This window comes from Poecile atricapillus, chromosome 1 (assembly GCF_030490865.1).
Source record: "Poecile atricapillus isolate bPoeAtr1 chromosome 1, bPoeAtr1.hap1, whole genome shotgun sequence".
Classification (NCBI taxonomy): Eukaryota; Metazoa; Chordata; class Aves; order Passeriformes; family Paridae; genus Poecile; species Poecile atricapillus.
The window spans coordinates 20,117,085-20,138,807 of NC_081249.1; the positions used below are offsets into that span (position 1 = coordinate 20,117,085).

At 37.6% G+C, this 21,723-nt stretch overlaps 1 protein-coding gene across 4 annotated transcripts in view; it reads right to left on the minus strand.

Moving 5' to 3' along the window:
* Positions 1-21,723, minus strand: part of WWC3 (WWC family member 3) — a 99,315-nt gene that overhangs the window by 60,413 nt on the left and 17,179 nt on the right. For all 4 annotated transcript variants that reach the window (XM_058846512.1, XM_058846530.1, XM_058846521.1 and 1 more), the window contains exon 2: positions 1,901-2,010. In XM_058846512.1, the coding sequence (XP_058702495.1) occupies positions 1,901-2,010 (110 nt within the window). The remainder of the gene's footprint in view (positions 1-1,900; positions 2,011-21,723) is intronic.

Genomic DNA, 21,723 nt, shown 5'->3' on the forward strand with positions numbered 1-21,723 from the left:
TGCTGAACTAGCCTAAGGGTGACAAACCCATTTTACTGTGACGGTTGAATTACCATTTAGGATAATATCTGTGGGCTGCAAGTAATTAGTTATCATGAAAGAAACTAATTTTGCAACCTTGTTAATTGTTGAATGATTCCTTTTACTCAGTTCAGCACTGCCCCCATGAAGTTTCTATCCCTCTGTTCATATATTAACTTTACTTCATACCTAATATGATTAGCTTTACTTTTCCAGACCTATTAATATTTATCTTTTCTTTCTGTCTACCCACTGAACATTTGGGAACTCAATTGCTCTTTGCAAAGACTCTCGTCTACAATTTTTGCTCTCAATTGCATAGAAAAAAATGCAAGCCAGATCTGACATGTCTACAATGATTAATATCCCTTATGTAAGTTCAAACTTGAAGTCTGTGGTAAAGCTGCTAATAACAAAATTCAAAAAGCAAAAGGAAGCCCTATATTTGCATGTGATGGTGATTGTTATTCCTACCACAGAGGCCTATCATTAGCTTTGTTAAGGCACAGCATTGCAATAGTAGTTCATGCTCTACTCATTTTCTGTAGGGACTCTAAAAACCAGCTGCAAATTTCAAAAAAAAAGTTAAAAGAGTTGGCAATACCTTCTTCTTTTTTTTTTTTTTAATATATGCATTCATGCACATACTTTGGTGCAAGAGCACTCCATTACTATACTCCAATGTAATCCTCACTTTTTATTAAATTTCAACATTACAGAAGTTACCACGACAGCGATCCTTAAACTAATACTTTTTTAACACAGTTATTGTATGAATTACCCAACAATCTGTATTAATTGCCTTTGAGTTTTCTTGTCTATCTATCCTTGTGTTTAATGTATTAACAGCTGTTTAGAGTTTATCATTTAATGACCTTTGTTAAATTTCACAACAAATAAGTACCTGTATAGGTCAAACAATACCATGGGAACATTTATTATTCTGTTGTTTGGGTTTTTTTAAGCAAGTAATTGTGAAACCACAATACACAAGTAATTCCAATGATGGCTGGAAGCCCAAACTTATTTCCACACTTTCATTTTTTAATTGACTAGATTTCAAGTAGATAGTATTGATGTTTGTTCTTCCGATTATACTATTTACTATTGCTGTGACAGCCCATATAACTACTTTCTTCTTTTCTTAGTCCCCCACCAACTGCAATTCCCACAATACTGAAAGCATTCACTCAATGGCGATAAGAAGCTTAATGATAGCACAACAGTAACAGCAGCAGTACAAAGCTATAAAGATAAGACATTTTTTTAAAAGCAAAACTGGCCAGTGTGCCACAGTGATGATACTAAGCTCAGCAATAGTCCAAAAGGGAAAGTGTTCAAAATTAGTTTCCAAAAGGGACATCTGTTGTCTTTTTGATAGCATTTTGTACTGTATTTAAACATAAAACATGTATTGCTTGAGCAAGGATGAGATTACTGTATTTCACAGTGCTTCTGATTAAAAACCAGCACACTTCTCACAGAATGTATTTTGGTTTTCAATCTAGAAAAGTGAACTATGGATGACTGGAAAAATAGGAAATACAACAAAATATAAAATTCTAATTGCTAAAATATAAAAATCTTTCTGACATATGACAAAAAGCAACAACAAAATAAATTATACCTCACAGTTTGACCAAGCAAACCAAAATATTTTTATACATTAAAGCTCAATCATAGGTTGTAAAATTCTTTACAAATGGAATTACAATTATGCCCCCATATGAAAGATAAGGAAACACATTCTGCAAGAAATTATTTGCATACATTTACTCACTGTAGCACAAGGTGTACAAATGGTATTGGAAGCAAAGTTAGGGGCAAGAGTAAACACCAGCTTGCTAGTATTCCTCAAAACAATCATATATCTACTCACGATTTATGTGGTCCATATAATAAACTCCAATCTGTTGATCGTAAACAGTTTCCCATCCTAAAGGAAGCTCATCACCAACACAGTCAGCAAATGTCAATGGCTTTGTAATCCTGTAAAAATAAAAATAACACAAATAAATCAAAAGGTGCAGAGTTTACAATGCATTAAATGTTATTACATGTTTTGAAGATACCTTTGCCAGTTGATCAAAAACTAGTTATGCTACTTAGGAATGTGCTGATAATTACAAACACACAGTTTCAAAATAAATTTTCATTTAAATATGCTGACAGATACTCCCCAAACAGGTAAGACAAGCTTCTTCCCTCTAGTTTCTATGTATAACAATTTAATTTAAATGGCATGCAGTCCTGCCAGTTATTCTTCCATACTGCAAAGAACACAAATGTGAAGCTGGAGCTCACCACTGCTGAAACTACTAGAAGCTTTATAGGCTTTAACTTCTTTCTGGTGACAACATAGCATAATTGCTTGTCTTTTAAAAATTAACATAAAATTCAAGACAGTACTATATAAGCAGTCCTTCTCTTTTCAATTATACATTTCCAACTATTAATGATATTCTCTTGGTCCAGACATATCCAAATTACATCCTCTCCCTCAAAAAAAAGAGGGACAAACAAATGTCTGAAAAATTCTGAAGCAATTAGAGCAGAAATAGTAATTAATAAGTAATAGTGATTAATAAGCATTACTATCTAGCAGCTTAAAATATGACAACTTTTGCAAGACAAAGTCTTAACAGATCAGTGGGTAATAGAAAACTGAAACAGCCACGTCAGTGTTGACAGCAACATTGAAAGTACTAGGTTCCATATTACACAGAAAGACTCTAAACCAACACTGCTCTAAAACAACAAGGAATATAAAAACCTAGGAAGAATAAATGGATATAAACATAAAAGCCTTTATGCTCAATCATGTTTATTACCCAAATATTCATTTTAATCTTTACTTAACCCCTAAGATAATGTTTTTCTCTAAAAGCTGTCACAAAATTAATTTACTAAAAAGCTACTAATAAAGTAATTTCAATTACACATGGTATATAGATACAACACCTTCCTCACATATCTGTTGAGGCTCATCTAATACCTAGAACAATGACAACTTTGCAAACATTAAATACATGCATCAATTTAGGGACTGACTTAAACTGAGCACAATCTATAGCATAATACTGTTTGTTGTAATTCCATTGGTATGCTGTAATATCCAATTAAGGCTTTCTGACACCAGATTTGGACTATGCTTACAAATACACTGATGAATGGAGACCACTAGGACTCAGAATTGCCCTTCATCTGATAGCACCTGTATCAAACAGTAATTTTGTCTGAATTTAAGTATGTCTGTCTTTGAACTTGGAAGTCCCTTCCCACCCCAAAATAAAACCAATCAGAACAATCCAGTGGCAGAGACTTCAAATGATGTAAATACTACTATAGTTACATTGTACCTAGTCCAGTGGTCCAGTAAGCACATCATTCAACCAAATGTTCACCAAAGAACACAAAACTTTGCACACAGCAAACAGAAAAATGGTATTTACCTGCCTCTTGAAACTATTTTAGTGATTGAGATTACAGTGTTTAAAATTAAGTGTAGTAGAATAAAAAAAAATTAAAATCCTTACTACTTTTAATGTTGTGTTTCAACAGCTCTGCACAACAGTAGAAGCTATTCATGTCAAATAATAGTTTCATCCTATTTGGCTGATTCTCCAGCACTTACAAACAATTTAACAAGAAGATGTACATAAACTTGTGCACCATTATTTAAAAATTTTCCATTACTGACAAATATGTAGTTTACATCACATAATCACGCAAATCCAAAGATGCTGTATTCAAGAAAGAAAATGTTACTAGAAACCAACATATGCACTTTCAGTAATTCATCTGTCATGCAGACCAGATATTGCCAAAATACTCCTGATCTCCCTTGAATTCAGTCAAATATTAAACATACAAAGTGCAGCATTTTTTTCTTAAACTCCCATGCTCCTGTTCTGAAGACATCATGTTTACAATTTCTCAAAGTAGTCTAGACATGAGCTCCTAAATTACCACACTATAGACAAGATTTTCTTTGGAATGAGTTATGAGACTTGCTTGCCTGTTACACAAACATACCCTCACCCTTTATTCATAAATAAAACCTGCAAATGATACTCTAACCTTTCATACTAAAAAACTTCAATTCAATGCTCTCTGTGATCCCGTCAGGACTCAGACTTGCGGTACAAGGACAATGTTCACTTTTTGGAAAAGGGAGACTGAAAAAAACCAATGCATCTGGTCTAACCAGTTTTCATTAAGTGTTATAAAAACATGTGTGAACAGTTTAATTAATGGTTTTGAAGGGAAACTTGGAAGAAAAAAAAACCCCTAATGCATTAAAAGCTGTCTTCCAGATATTCAGACCATTATTAAGCTAGTGTTGCTTATTTTAAACTATAATCAAAGTTGGTCCAAATTGGATTCCCCTCAGACAAAGCATAATGTCACATTGACTCAATTCAGTCACATTTATACCTATGTAGCTGGACCTTCAAAGACACAAAACTAAGAATTAGAAGTTTCTGCCTCCATTTTGCGCTGCTTTGACTACATGAACTGAAAAAATACCTTCCTGGTTTAACCAGCACAACTCTGAGGACAAGATTAGTTTTTTTGCTAGTTAAGGAAACTAGGGTTTTTCAGAATAACAAAGACAAAATGAAACAGATGCAGGTATCTACATTAGAGGTCAGCCACAAATTACAGCAGTCAAATGCTGAAATTAAGTATCTTCTGGAAATACTGCTTTACCCTCTGGTAAACTGGGTTAGTTTTTAATTAGCTTAAGTTCTATAAAACAGAACAGATCTTTTCTATTTTTTTATAAAGAACTGTACAAGGTACATCTGTTAAAACATTTCAAAGTATTGAAATAAAGACAAAAAGCTCTTCAAAGCATTATAAAGACAAAGACACAAAATAACGCTGCTAGCTTTGATTAAACAAAAAACAGGGCTGTCATGAACTGTGATATTCACAGTAATGAAAAACCAAGGTATTTATCTGTGATCTCAGTAGTAAACAACAACTAACATGCTCACCCATGATCACCTCCTGGCTCCTAAAAAACAACTGGCAGACACTAACAAGAAGGTTCTGAACTTTCAGCTGAAAATTAAAATCCTCTGGATGGATGAAATGGAAATCCTCTGCTCCTCTGGAGCATTAACTCTTTGCAGCCACTGGACCTACAGTCCAGGTACAAGTAACAGCTTTCCATGGGGGCCAATTCTGCACAGAACAAAAAACCAACCTTAACGTCAGATTAACTGACTTTATCCTTTCCAAACGTAATGATGCTCTTCAGTCCTTAGGCACCCTATCTTTTGTGACTCTGAAACCCTTCAGAAGCAAATACAGAATAACATAAGAAAGCCTGCATAACCTAAATCCAGCACATCAAGACCAGAGAAAAATCTGAGCAATGTCATGCACTGCAGATCTGTCACTTCTAACTCTGCCCAAATTATATGTTTTCTTTAAGAAGAAATAAAAGTCTGGTATTCGCATGCAATCTAGCAGACATATCTGAAAACTTGTTTTATTCACATTTCCTCTGCATAGATTACCAAGTTAAACAGTTAGAATACAGAAATTTAAACCTAAAATAAAACCAAAGAGACTAAAATGAGTTTTTTCTCCTCTTTGCATATTTGTTTTGTATTTTTATCCACTACGACACAATGAAGGATTCCAGAACACACTATTACAGCTATCTGAATATGCAGTAGCAAAACAAGTATTTCTTGAATGCATCAGTTCATGGCAGGGACTGGATGGGGAGAAGAAAAGATATTAAAAGATAATGGCTAAATACCATTTCTGGTAACTTACTTCAAAAGTGCTTTCAGCTTCAGATACATTGTTAACAGCATCTAATTTTATTTAATCCCTCCGCCCCTTACCCCCCCAAAAAAAAAGCTCACAGAAAACCTCAACCTTTAAATAATAAAGGAAAGCTTCTCAGTCCAAAGAAAATACATACTTCACATCTCCAAAGCACAGAGTTTCACAGAGAGTAGGGTAACTTCACTGTCATAGACCTTCAAATCCAGAACCAGATAACTAAAAACACAAGGCTTTGGAAAAATATTAGGTAAGATCCTCAGTCTTCCCATGGCCCTGATGCCACATTAGCGGCCCCTGACTGCTTGAAATCCTAAGGTCTAATTGAGTAAAACTCCCCCTGGGAGCAACTAAATAAAGACAAACAGAGTCTGTTTTTCCAAGATTTTGAACAGGAAATCAAAAAGGTGTTCTGAAGTAGAAACACTGTTGTAAACTAACTGTCCTCTTTTAAACAATGCCTTGACACCTAAATTATGTGCAGAGTCACCTCACCTTTCAAAGTGAGCCTGGATTAAGAGGAAAGCACTAGCCATGAGGCTAATTATGAAAAAGAACCAATTATGGCTAATTATGAAAAAGTTCTGAACAAAAGTCACTGTCAAGAGCAGGATGCAAGAACAGCAGCTGTCAACAGTGTTTTTGATTTTGTTTCTGATTTTGGTTAAGTTCAATGGCAGCAAAAAATATCTAATAAAACCTGATAGAACTCCACAAACAACTAGGAGAAAAATTTTCTTAAACCTGATCTCAGTCTGAATTGTCATCATATGGGACACATGTTTTTGCCTGACAAATGCAGATACAGAAACTGTATTACTGATCTACTAAGCAACTGCATTAATTCACATTAGGGATCTGAAGAACACCATGCAATTTAAAAATGACTAATACAATAACTAGAAAAGAATTAGCAATTTGATAAATCTTGTTATAGTTTATCCAAGGAAAGTATTACACCAAGTATATTACTGAAGTGTCACAAGGCAAGAAAGAGAAAGGCAAAATGAGAAATCATGCACGCACTTTAAGGCTTTCCATCAATATTTCTTACCTCCTTTCAAACATGAATTTAAGTTACAGGCATTGCTATAAAGTTTAACTGACCCTCTTGTCTTGTACCATGGCTCTTATTCCTTCCAACTGCACAGAGAAAAAAACAAAACAACAAACCAACAAAAAAATCCCTAACAAACCAAACCAAGAAATTGAGAAGGAATGGAAGATTATTTTTTTTGTTGTTTCACAGACACTGGTAAGAAGAGCTGCTTACACCGAGTGGGAGAATGAGAGCATTGTTATTATATTGTTTTTAAAAGTCACAGCACAGTCCTGTAGGCACTTCTTTGACATCTTCCACCACCACAGGTCTGGCCTGGGCAGCAAGACTATCTCTGGGAGACACAGCTGTGCCATGACTCCGAGCAGGCTGCTCTCCCCATCAACCCCTGCCCCTGAGCAGGGCAGGAACACAGCAGGCACTGCCCAGCTGCCGATGGAAGGAGCTTCCTCCGCAGGGCAGAAACAGGAGCCAGTCAGAGCCACACAGCCTCACCCCAGGGCAGCACACACCAATCAGACATGGGCTGTCTGCAGTAAATGCCACCACAAACTCCAGATCCACTGCTACAGTGCTCTGGAGTACACCATGGTTTTCCTGCTCATCTGTCCTCCATCCACCTAGCTCTCTGCAAGCAGCCAAGTCATAAAAATGAATTGGATTCTGAAATAAAGTTTGGCAAATTACATACCAACTGCTAAGTCAAAAGTAAAACAAAGTTCACCAAACTATATGCCTCTTTTCAAGATACAAATTTCTTTTAACCTATTTCTTAATCTAATTTCTGTATCTTCATTTTACTACATGATTTAACCTCAGACTCTGAATAACTCACTGAACATCTACTCAATTCTTCATTAAAATAAATCCACAATACAGATGGCCAGACTGAAACTTACATAAATGAAATTCTGTGCTCATGACAGAGATTTAAAGAAGGTAACGTGTTCAGAGTCATTGCTGGGATACATTTCCTTCGGGAAAAAAAAATGGTACCCTGCAGCAAGGAAATAACAGCACCAACTCTTCCAAAGGTCACTTGAAATTCAGTCTTTTTAAGACCACACTGTATTTTGCATCTATTTATGTTGTTATTATTATTATATTTCATTGTTTTCTTTTATATTTTTTCTCAACAGCAAATAAGCTGATGACAGAGTGCTAATACTCTCCAGGGTATTTGCTTCAATTTACAGTAACACAAGCCAACACAGCATAAATCAATGTGAAAAACACAAGGCATGGGATGGCACTAGCTAGCCATTTGTACAGTAATATATTAACATCTTGAAGTGTGAGGAAAATGTATGATCACTATCAGACCATTTTTTAATTTAAACTCTGAACAATTAAATTTTGTGATGAAAAAGCTACTTAGCTAAGAGAGAACCTATATGATTTGTTGACTTACAAGAAATAATAGCAGCCTACAGTGTCTATAAATACCCTTAAGAAATGTAGCCAAGGACACCCTCTTACCTTTCACTATTCTAGAAACAATAAACCTTTACTAACAAGCAACAATAGACAAATAACATAGTTTTGTTTTTACCCTTTCTCATAGTCCCCAAAACCAAAACAGCTGAAAAATTCTGGCTTAGTATGTTGAAACGTAAAATGTTATGTCAAATTGCAGCTCTCGCATAACTCGTCTGGCTGCTCAGCAACTGCTGAAATAGCTGCACACAATCTGCCAAGCCTTCCATCAGCTATCCATTTCTTAACAGCAACTATGATCCATATCCAAATTCAGAACACAAATATTATGGGAAATTCTTGCTGAAAGTATTCCATGTACACGATGAAAATGTGTTTCTCAAAAATCTTAGCCAGGTTAAAAGTCAGTGCTTTTAAGAAAACTATTTTCATGTCTGCAACTTGTTGTGTTTTTTTAGCAAGGATAAACAGCAAAAAAATGGGCAGGGGGGGTTAAGTGGGACTATCCACGAATACTTTAAAACTTATTTCGTTTGTATATGCATAGATAGCCCAAAGTGACCAGCAGCTGTACAAAGCCACCATCCAAATCCTAAGATTAGCTAATTAGTGGGACAAATGAAAATGCTGGAGGGTCTGGCTGAAGAAAAGCAGGCTGGACAGCAGATGACTTGACATCTAGAGTAGAAAACAGACAAAATTATATATGGCAGCTGGGTATAAACTATAAGAGGAAAACAGCAGGGATGTGTAGCAGATAAGACAGCTAAGGAGGGGAAATTAGGAGACTACAGTTTCTGATTTCAAATTTCACCTTCAAACTGATTCCAAAACTGATTTCAAATTGCACCTTCATACTCAATGTGCTCTCTACTAGAAAGAATAACATGCAAAATATTTACAACTTTTGCCAGTGCTACACAAAAATCTCTAAATATTTACAAGATCTTCTCGAGGACTTCTGCAATGTATGAGACTCAAAAAAAAAACCCAAAAAAACCAAAAAAAACAACCAACCAACCAAAAAACCTAAAACCAAATTAGTAAGAATCAAAAGCCTAAACTAAACAGTAGAGAAAATTTAACAGAGCATTAAAAAATTTGAGAAGCAAGCTGGATTCTTCCATTTGTGTAAGAAGCCTAACATGACACTACACATGTCCAGACACAGCACAGCTTTAGAGCAAGCAAGTATGCTCTGGTTTCACTGACTCTGAATCAACATTTATAACTTTTATCCAACATCTGTGCATAGCAACATTTTCTAACTCCATTGGATTGATAACCAAGGTCCCAGTTGGTAAAGGCTAGGCATGTAGTTATCCATTTATTTCTTCCATCCTGCAAATCACAACTCTGCAACCTTCTCCTGGAGACAAACAAGACATCCAGCTGTCAGATAACTTATGTTCTCAGAACACATTAAAACCCTAACTAAAACTATGTTCATTTCTGTCTAACAAACTGCTTGACAGTTGTAACCTTAGTTTTGCAAAGACTCCTCTGGTTGAGAATATAGATTTCCAGCTAGGTTATTTGATCATGATCCCGCCCATCAGTTAACTAAACTATTGTAGAAAAATCAGTAGGAGAGAGGTGGTAAGTGCTTCACCCTTACACAGAGGAGTGTATACGTGCTTGTGTATAAGTGTATGCCTATACACAGAAAATCATTCACTTCTGATTGCTGGTCACGACTTCTGTATGCAACTATCAGATGAGGAGGAAACACCTGCGCTTTCCTAATGGAAGTCACCCAATCAAGGGTGAAAAAGTGTATTTGGCAACATCTTACCAGCAAATTCTTAGTAACAAACATTTTGCACATGAACAAGAATTGTGGGAGGAGTTCAAAGCAGGAAGAAAATGTAGCAGACAGGAAAAGGGTCTCCAGCAGACAAGGAGGAACAAAAATGGGACATAAAAGTCCAAATTCAGGTCCAAGAAGCTCCATGTGTTAGAACAAAAGGAGGCAACAAAAGAAGCTTTACATCTCAGTAAGAAGTAAAATGGCCTTACATGCTGCAAGACACTATCATGCAGTTGAATACTTCCTGAGGACTCTTGCCTGATCACTTGAAGTTTATATCAAAAAAGATTAGAACATCCCCACTATTACATTGCCTCTTTCACTACCAGTTTATTAAAATGTGTTGGCTATCACTGCTTACATTAGTGCAATAGAAAAGTGTAAAGTTCTTCAAAACTGTCTGATCATCTACAATATTCTCCTGGTTACCTCAGGTGTCCTATATCCAGAAAGATTACACCAGCATTAACTATCTTGTTATCTTTAAGTCTGACCTTGCTAGACTAAACTTTTCTTCAAAATTTTGAAGTCTATGTGATTGTCCCAAACATTATAGCAGAGATTTTTCTACAGCTTCCTAACAGCCAGTGGTAATTCAAGTTTCTGTACATTTATAGTGGTTATCTCTTCACTGCTGAAGGTGTTCCCCTCCCTTGAATTTATCATTCTTCTTTACCAATTATCCACATTGGAAATAACTAAACATAGACGTGTGTGTGCACATATGTATATGTACACACACACAAGGTATTTGTACACACAATGTATCGATTTGTCTAAATACCATTCAAGTGTCAAATGACTGAAGCTTAATTTAGACATTCTTCAATAAAGAAAACACTGTGAAACATTTTCGTGAACACTTTAAGCCGCTTTAGATGAGTCTCAGCAAAACAGAAAATCTTACATTAACTGGTAGTCTTTGGACTTACGAGAAGGCAAGTAGCTGAAGACGCATAGAGGTTACCATTAGAATCTTGAAGTAGAAATGCAGTTACATCCCAATGGATGAAGGACTGGAAGGGATACAAGCAAGTTTGCAGACAATACAAAACTGGGAGGAGCTGTTGACTCCCTCAAAGGCAGAGAGGCCCTGCAGAGAGACCTTGACAAATTAGGAGAGATAAGAAATCACCAAGTGCATTAAGTTCAACATGCGAAAGTGCCAGATTCTGCACCTGAAATGGGGCAACCCTGGATGTAGGCACAGACTGGGGAAGGAGAGGCCAGAGAACGGCGCTGCAGAAAGGGACGTGAGGGTCCTGGTCGATGGCAACTTGAATATAAGTCAGCAGTGCCCTGGTAGCCAGGAGGGCCGAAACCTGTCCTGGAGGGCATCAGGCACAGCATGGCCAACTGGGCAAGGGATGCTGTGCTATGCACCAGGGCAGCCTCGCCTCCAGTGCTGGGGGCAGGTTTGGGTGCTGAAATGTAAGAAAGATATTGGCAAGCTTCTAAAGCAGAGCAACAAGGATGGTGAAGGGCCTTGAGGAGAAGCCCTATGAGAAGCAGCTGAGATCACTCGGTCTGTTCAGCCTGGAGGAGTCTGAGGGGAGGCCTCATCGCAGTTACAGCTTCGTTGTGAAGGGAAGAGGATGGGCAGGCACTGATTTCTCCCCTGTGGTAACCAGTGACAGAACCCAAAGGAATGGCCTGAAGTTTTGTCACGGGAGGTTTATAGGTTGGGTATTATGAAAAGGTTCTCCCCTCAGAGGGTGGCTGGGCACTGGAACAGGCTCCACAGAGAAGTGGTCACAGCACGAAGCCTGACACAGTTCAAGAAGCATTTGGACAATGCTCTTGGGCACATGGAGTGACTCCTGGAGATAGTTCTGTGCAAGGCTGAGAGCTATGATCTTTGTGGGTCCCTTCCAACTCAGAGTATTCCACGATTTTGTGAAAAAATCACTCATACACTAAGAAGATCCATCATTCTAGAAAGCATGCCAACAAATATCTGCTAAAGGGATTTTTTATTTCTGTAGCCTGAAAAAACCAATGTTTTAGAAAAGGCTATAGCTAATGTTCCCTTACATGTAAATTGAAGTTTAATAACACAAGAAACAGACATGCATCATACCTAGATGCACAAACAAACCTAACACTATCAGTGAAAATCCAGTCTATCTGATGTTTTAAAATATTTAAAGCCCCAACCCTCAAAAAACTTGCTACACTAGGAGTATATTCAATTAAATTTTAATGAAATTCTTTTCATTATTTTCACCAACAAGTATTATTCAATTATATTAATAAAAAAGAAAACATATGTTAAAAGTTACGAGAAACCATTTCTAGAGAAATTAAGCAGAAACCAACAAACAATGGGAGGAAAAAGTAAATGCAACTGGCCTGAGTATAAAAAAATGGTTGGAAAAATACATATTCAAGAGACCATTCTTTTCAAGTCTTGGAACAAAGTGATGTGTAGATAAGTGCCAAAAGAATATGCATACCATGACTTCACATACATCCTATTCAGAACAAATTGTGAGGTAAAACAGTAAACAAAGGCCTCACACCCAAAAAATTCTACAATGCTAGCTAACATTAGAAATTCGAGACAAGAGTTTCTCATTTAATCCTTCAAAACAGCCTTTCTCCTCGTCTTCCAGCACACTTGAAAATGTGTTATACTGTACTCAACGTGTCTTTTTCCTAGAAGTACCACATATGACATTTCACAAATATGTTCACTTACCACATTCCTAGAAATTTTATGGACTCTTTTGTACCATTTCTATGCGATGTCTTCTAATATGCTACTGAGCTGTCACACACTGACTTCAACTGTAAAGCAGAGAAACTTTGCCTTGTAAAAGGCCACAGCTCTGGCTCCAAGCCCCTCTCAGTGGAGTGGGTGCCCATGGGCATGGAGGGAAACCTGCAACCACAGAGGACATTACACTGCACCGCAGCAGCCCCCTGCCAAACTGCACTGCAGATCTGCAAGGAAGGCTTTCCAGACTACTCCTCTTCTTAAGTTTCTGAACTACATTAATAAAGCAACACTTTATGTGAGGGTGAAAGCGTGCAACTAATGTGACGCGCACACTGCGTCCAAGGGCACCGTTTCAATCACTTGCCTGAACAGTTACTAAGCTTGACTTAGCGCTAAGCAACTGAAGTGGAAATATGTTGACAGGATCTTTGATGCTTTTGGGTTTCCGAGTCCATTTCTTGCAAGCACTGATCTATAGCAGTCACCTCATTATTTAAGGTTTTTCCACTCTTCCATGAGTAACAGACCCTTAGTCAAGCATAAATGGATGCATGTTCCAGCTGCCTACAAGTGGTGATGGACAAGTCATTAGTGACTATTGTACACATTAGCATCCTCAATCTACCCATTTATTTCAAAGCGCCATATTTTAAGTGGTATTACAAAAACAGTTAACGTTTACCTATAAGATATTAAAAGTGGTCTAAAAATAAACCTATAAAAATGCTTAAAATGTGTCTTTATTTTCCAAACATAATCAGGAGAGCTAACAGAAGAAATTTCATCTCCCTAAAATCTTTGCTGCTTTTATACCAATGGAGCAACAACCCCCCAGCAAAGTAAAATAATTTCTTTAAGCCAAATAACTGCCTAAGGTAAAAAGCAATGGTTCTGCAATGATTTGCAACCTTGCTACATTTCCTTCTCCACAGCTCACTCTTTGCCTTTAAAATTAAAGATACAGCTGTCAAGTTATTTACTTAATGACATGTCGGTTTATATAATTCCTAAACTTTTGATTCGCAACAGTCTCAATCTACCAGTCATAAACAGAAAGTCATGTTATCTACATATATATAATGTTAACACAGTTGTTGTGCAGAAGATTCTCAAAAACATTTGCTTAAACTCTTAGAAGTGATTCCACACTCCAGGTTAACACCCTTGTCAGACAGTCATTTTCAGGCTTTTCCGAAAACTTAACCCAGCCCCTGTTCTCCCAATATGCAATTATCCTACTATTATTATCATCCCCCAAATACCCTTGCTTCCTACAGTCTTCCTTAATGCTGACCTCGCAAATTGATGCAGTGTATTCCCCAACCAATATTAGTAATTTAGTAATTTATCTCAAAGTCAGTTTTACAGATTCACATTCCTCTGAACATAAGGTTCTAAACATTTTTAAGAAGTTGAACTTAGGAAGTTTGATTCTACTACTTCTATGGTTGCCAGTATTTGTACAATGTATTAAATTTGAACTTCCAGTTAGACTAATAAAGTAGTTCTCAATAAGTAATACAAGGAATTATTCTTAACTTCACTATCATGCTTTCACATATGTACAAGAATAAAAAATACTTTGTGAAAAAATCCAGAGAAATCCAGTGAAATAATGTACTTCTAATGAATTATAATAATGCAGTATTAAAAAAAATCTTTGAAGAATCTGCTCAAACTCAATGTAAAAAAACACTCAGAACTCTAATAAAAAAATATTTTTGATACAAGAAAATAAATCAAACTATAAAACACATAACTGGTGTTGGGAGTTATTTTATAGTATAAAATTTCATATATACCAGAAAATAGGAAAGTAAAAACCACTCAACAGAAAAAAAAGCACAATTCTAGAAGACTGACTGTGCCATCAGACCTACAGTGATCTTAATCTGTACATAACTGTACATCAGTGAATACCTCTTCATTAAAACAGCAGTGGAAATCTGATTAAATTTATAGTAAGATATTGAAGAGACTTCAACAGTAAATGGCCTCCTCTTCTTCCGCCCCATCTCCCATGACGGAGAAGGTTAAAAATAGAGGCTTCCGTTTCCTTAGATTATTTCACTTTAAACTTTTCTAGAGCACTGAAATAGCTACTTTGCCAGCTTCCTACATTTGTGTTAGAAAAGGAGTGTAAAAAACACACATTTACAGCAACTCAGGAAACTGACTTCTGTGGTTTGCATTATTATTATCACTTGTCAATGACAAGTCTCTCCAGAACTGGAGGTATCTCTTCCAAAGCCTCCTTTTTGAATATTGCTCACCAAAAGGTCCCTTGCACCACATAGTTACCTATTCTGGGAATAAGCTGTACTGGCATATTTTTCTATATTTATGCATTCTTTTACAGTTAGTAAATGCAGGTATTTTCAGTGCACAGTGCTCAGTTCCCATATCCAAAAGCAGCTCCACTACCAGGAAGAAAAGCTTAAGAGCTGTAAAGACAGCTTCAGCTCCCTTCCTCCCTGCCCTGAGCCTTTGAGGAACTCAGCCACAGGAAGCCCCTAATTTCCACCATGGCAGCCCCAGCTGTCCAGCTCCATATTTTAAGGTTACAAAGTCACTGTCATCATTACAAGCAACAAAACTTTAGCTGGTAGTCCTTGCATCTAGCCCAACTTCATGGGTGACCTAGAGCATAACTTCCATAGCAACAAGCAAAGTATAAATATTGAAAAAATGTACATTTCAGAATAAGCAACTGAATTCTTTATCTGGAAGCACAACAACCAAAAAGTAGCAGGTATCTAAAGTCTGCTGCAATATGATGTGTTATCATCTTCACATTACTATAATGCAGTGCCACACAGTCATTAGGAAGTCGGGTATGCTTCATTAGGCATTTCCTCATAGGCAATTTCTTTATTGCTTCTTATTCTGCTGGAGTAGAGTTGCCTTGGCTGAAGTTCTCCCTCCTGAGGGTGTGCCTCCTTCTCATCTCTTGTCAGCAGGTCAATTAAAACAGCTCTGCCAGTTGAAACAATGAAGCACAGGAAAATGCTCCCCGTTCCTCCCCACCCCTCTACTTCAATTCTTGTATCAGTCACCTAGATAATCATAGCACTGGGACCCAGGGACACAAATTTTGTAGGTATCCTACTATTCCCAAGGAAAAAACATTCAAATCCAGTGAAGGTACAAGGGAGTTGAAGAGGGGAATACTGTTGCACATGCTCATCATAACTGCTAAGTACAGAAGCTTGGGTCTTTGCAGATTTAATCTTCACTGAACTCGTGCCAGCTTCTCATGATCTCTCTTGGCCACATAGCCGCTCAACTCCAGTGCTGCAGGACATCCGAGAGGATAGCTCCTCTTTTTTGCAAGGAGCAGCTCCAGAAAAACAATTCTAGTACAACCCTGCTTCTTCCAGGGAAAGAGACGAGGAAGTCAGTTTCTTCTTCCAGTCTCAATGCAACCCCTGCTAGCACCTGAACATCACGGAGGAAAAAAAGGAAGTAGATACACCGGGACACAAAAGAACGAGGAACGTGGGAACCAGGTGCTGGAAGAAGAGGCAGTGGCAGTCAGAAAGTAATGAATGATCCAAGGAAGCATAGACGGAGAAGTAGGATAAATACAAGGAGAAAGATTAACAGCAGAGCTCAAACAGAAGGGACTGGCCTGCAGCAGTGTGAACAGGCCACAGCCTATCTGGCTGGATGGGGAAAGAAAGTAGGCTCTACATCCATCAGCTCTGAGACTCTGCGCATGGCTCTGCTTTCTCCTGGGCTCTCCACTCCAGCTATACGATAAATCCCACCTGCAGTTTTGTAAGAAAGCTCAATTAACAGCTTGGTAACCACTGAACTGGAGAGATCCCTGCTGCCTTCCAATGTGCCTCCCTCTGCTGCCCTAACGTGCACAATCCCATCACTCCGTAGCACAGCTGCTTTAACACTCACCTGACCAGACAGTAAACTAAGTGTAGGTATGCTTCAACTCACCAGAACTTCAAAAAAGTAATGGAGAAAGGGGAAAGTAGAAATTTGTGGGGGTGTTTCATGAATACTGAATGGAGTTTCTTCTGCTATCAGATGAGCAAAGACGCAATGTAGAAAAGGCACGAGGTGAGGAAGATCTACTATTTTTAACAAACTACTAGCCTAACTTGCACTGAGGCTCACTCAGGGAAGGGGGCAGGACGGGGAAGAAAGACGAACCAAAAAACTCATCCAGATAAAATCAGAACAGCCACATAGTTTCACAACAATGACAATGCAGACATGAATTCTGGCATTTTACAATGCTTGGTCTATGTTTGGCTATGCAATTTTAACAAACATGAAAAAACCACACAGATGCATCACAAAAGCATCTCGGGAAGAGAACACTAAGGCACCAGGATCCATATGTTAAACGGTCCTCTGAAGTTTGGAGGGAGAACACATACCATTGTAAAAGGTTCTGAGAAACTCAAGTATACAGCAAACGAAAAACTAAAACCTCAAAAGCACCTCTGAATACCCACTGCTAGACAGTGGTACTGTAGCCCCCCGGAAGAGTAATCCCCAATATGAATACTTCCCTCAGTGTTCATGAAAGGTTAAGACCTAACAACACAGAATATTGACACAGATAACATGTTTGAAAATCAACTAATTAATCCAATTATCTGTTAACATTGTTTAAAAAAAAACATCAAACAAACTCACACACCAGAGCTGCCCAGGAAATAACTAGACTTTCATGAAGGAAATTAACTAGTAAAACACATTAAATGATTGATTGCAATCATTAAAAACAAGTGTACGAAGGAAACAAGCTACTGTGTTTTGAGTCATATCCTCAACTATATACTCACTAAAAATTATTTTTCCATAGTAATTGCAATTAAAATCTTTTCCCAGCTTCTCTTTTCTCATATAAGAAGTCTAATACAGAAAGTACTTGCTCACATGCAACCACAGAAAAGCCACAAAGACATCAGAAATGCAGATTAAATGAATTGCAGAAAAAACTGAATTAGGTAAAGAAAAGCATCTGCATTTCCATGAGGTTTGTCTGGTAATAAGTAATCAGCAAGTTGGACAGATGCATTCAGAAGAGAAATGAGGTTTATGTCTGACATTAGAATTCTAAGTTCTACCAGAAGGGACATATGTTTCCTTTACTTAAAACACAGAAAATTATCTGCTCACAGAAATTACGCAAAATCTTGTCAGAGTAACTGTTCCCTGCATTTCACAGCCTTTCGTGTTACTAGCACAGGACACATAAGAAGTTTCAGTTTCTTTGATTCCAATGCACCTATTTTCTTCAAAACTATTGATACACAAGAGCTAACTATCAATGGAGCCCTCTCAGCCTCTTGAGGTGAGGATGGTAGGCAGGACTGTCTCTGAGACTTAGAAGCTCCTCAGCAAAATTTTAGATAGGTAACAAACTTTTCCCAACAATACTAGCTATTTCCAGTTGCTGAAATATCTATTGACTCCATCTGAGTAGCCTGAATGAGAAAAAAATCCAGTTTTCAGAAGTGGCGTAAGCCTGCTAGCTTAGTTGGGCTGATGAGCAACACTTCAGGAGATCCAGTAAAAGGAGGGCATGAAGCAAACTGAACCACAACTGCCATTCATCTTACTCACAATGACTTCTAATGCCATTCCAGATGTGTGCTGAAAAATTTGTGACTCAAGTGTGCTTAAATGAGAAGGACTCCAAAACTTACCATCAGCTTCTCAAATGCTATTAGGAAACCTGAGTGAACTTGAAAGGGAAACTATGGCGCACGGGAAGGCAGCGTACAAGCCTGACAGGGAAATCCCAGAAAAACATGGTAATGACTCTTACATTCCCTTCTCCACACAATTTTTTGTTCTGTCATTTTCTAAAAATCTTTCACCATTATCTATTAAACAAATAAAAAATTAAGAAAGCCTCTCCAAGACAGCTGTGGAAAAAGAAACAGGAGTACTCCCTCTTTCCTCCCCCATCCTGTACTTATGCCACAACTGAACAAATAATTCGAAGAGATTTTCTCACCATTTCCTAGACTGCTGCTGCCAGGAAAGCCTCTCTTCTGCCATCACCCTTCGTCTAGCTTCCTTCTGCAGGCCTTACTTCCCCGTAAGTGAATCCAGATGCTTACATACATAGCCACTCTCTGCTCTTCCCAGCATGAAATCCACAGGATTCTTATTCACAGGATTTGGTTTTCTGATTTCATACTGCCACAGCACGATAAGGAATTACTAAAGACAGAAGCTGTCAGAAGAGCAAAGGTCCATCCCTTCCCTATTCTTCATTGTGGTTGAAAGACCTAAATTTTTAATCTCCCCAAGTTAACTTCCCTGACAATTTTACCCTCAAATTCTTAGAATACCATGAAGATACCACCAGTTAAATAAATTATTATTTAAATATTTAATATTAAATTATTTAATATTGCATTAAATCTATTCCTCCCCCATGCAATTAACAAGATGTTTCTAAGAACCATTCAGCAGCAAGGCTTTTCAGTCTATCCGGTCATCTTTATTCATTTTTCACAACAGCCTTCTGAGGCAAGGAATCTCACGGTGCAACCAGTTAAACCCTATTGCTGTCCTGCATTTCAGTGAAAGCCTGAATTCTACAGATATGACTGGTCTAGGCCCCCTCCTACCCCCTGACCATATATTGAGCAATTCATCTTACTCACAATGACTTCTAATGCTTCTAATTCCTGCAAAAATTAGTTTTATGGAGACAGTTAATTCTCCTTAACTCCTCTCAACAAAGAAGCATTAATAAATTGTCCACCAATTTAGGACATCAGTCAAGTCTCAAGTGGAATGCTGATTTGGGCAAGATTACCAATCCCACCCACTTCCCAGAAACCAAATCCCAAACACCAGAGAGAAGACAGCACCATGCTAGGCAATGTATCTAAGACATCTCTGGACCACACTGCTTTCAGAGGTGGCACTAAAGTGATGCTGAGTACAGACACCCATGCACATACACACATATCCACTGACTGAATAATCAGCATTTCTCAAAATTCCAGCAAACACATAAAAGGGGCGTTTTTCTTCTTTGTAGAAAATGAGTACTGATAGAAGCAGAGGACAGGATGACATTGCTGTTGCCATAATACAAATTCTGAATACTTAAAAGGGTAACAAACAATTTATTGACATATGAGCCAAAACAATTTCATAATATAACAATTTATGCAATCCAAGAACAGCATAAGAGTAAACAAAAAAAAAAGTTTATGGACTCTAATTGGTATTAAAAAGGAAAACTAATTACACAAATGCCATTTTAAATAGTAGCTTGTTCTAACTCATAGTTTAATGTAATAGGTATTAAATACATTGTAAGAATGGACAAGTTCTTCTGGCAATATTTAGCATCCATCAAACATCAATGCTGAGAAGACTGTCTTCAGAGATCCATCATAAAAATAAAATTAATTTCTTACTTCTCTCAAAAGTAACCATGAAAATGAACGTGCCTTGCCCTCAGTAACAGTTCATCCTCATGTATTTTATACAATTAAGCCCAGCACATTGTTCTGTTGTTTTGAAACTACACTGCTTTGATCTTCAATTTCCAAAACAAAAGAACTACAAAAGCATTCTCAAACACACCTTTTTGATCAGGCATGTGCTCTCCCATGCACACACATTAATGGCACAGAATGCACTGTTCCCTTTACACTGCTGCCAATTGCAAACTTTTCTAAGTGTAAATTTTGACTGTACACAATATACAGCTATCCAAATAATGACAAAAACACTTTCGTAGTACTGCCTCCATTTTCTTTTCTGGCATTCTTCTTTCCTGTAAGCACATAAATGCCTTCTCACTTTACTGGGAGCAGTCTAAGCCCTCCAGATCCACAGCCAGCCTGTTCCACAAAAGGATGGCCAGCTCCAGCAGCATCTCTGTAAGCACCACAGCAGCGTCGTTGTGCTGCACCATGGCACACGCTCCTCCAGCTCCTTTCAGTGCACAGGAGTGGGAAGATTCAACTTAGCCTTCCAAGTGATTGGGATCATATTAGAAATATTCCTGAAGTCATGGCTTTATTTCACAGACCTTTGCTTAAGATAACTTTATTATATACAAGATGCTGTACTACTGCAAATCAAGAGGTAAGAACATTATCAATCCATTTAACACTGGTGATACAGCCCATAATAATGCGGATTTTATGCATAATTTATAAATACAACCCTGGAAGAAATAACTAGAGCCTTACTTACACAAAAGCTGAGCCAGCTTACACAAAATAACATTAACTGATATCTGTAAAGAAAGTAACATTACAGTAAAGGTAGTGTAAAGTCATATTGTAAATTATTTACCTCACAGAAACACTTCTACATTTGTCTACACAGGATGTTTCCAGCACACTCAAAGCAGCTTTTCCCTGGATTCCATGAGTACATCTTCCAGCTAGTTCAGTGTGGCACTAAGCTCCATCTAATATAACCTAGCCTACATGGGGCTTGTTAGCTCAAGTTTGGGGATGAATTAATCACAGCCACTGGCTCACAACCAGCTCAAAGCATGAGCCAAATTTGCAACATAGCATTTAGACACAACTGACAGCGTCTCATAATGAAATTGCTTACTCACCTTATTCACCTCACTTACTTCATCTAGTGGAATAAACTACTCACCTGTATTGCTACACAAAAAGCACTCATATGGAAGATTGAGGGCCCTTTTTACTCACACCTTAACTTACTGAGCTTTTCCAGGTAGAAAAAAGTGCTTAGCAAAAGTCAAAACTAAAGCGAACAATTTTTGCTGACAGTGAAACCAGTGGCACACACTACCCTTGACAGTATTTTACAAAATACACCTCTGATACTTATGAGCAAAAAAAACTGACTGCTAATAGCTCCAGGAGATACATT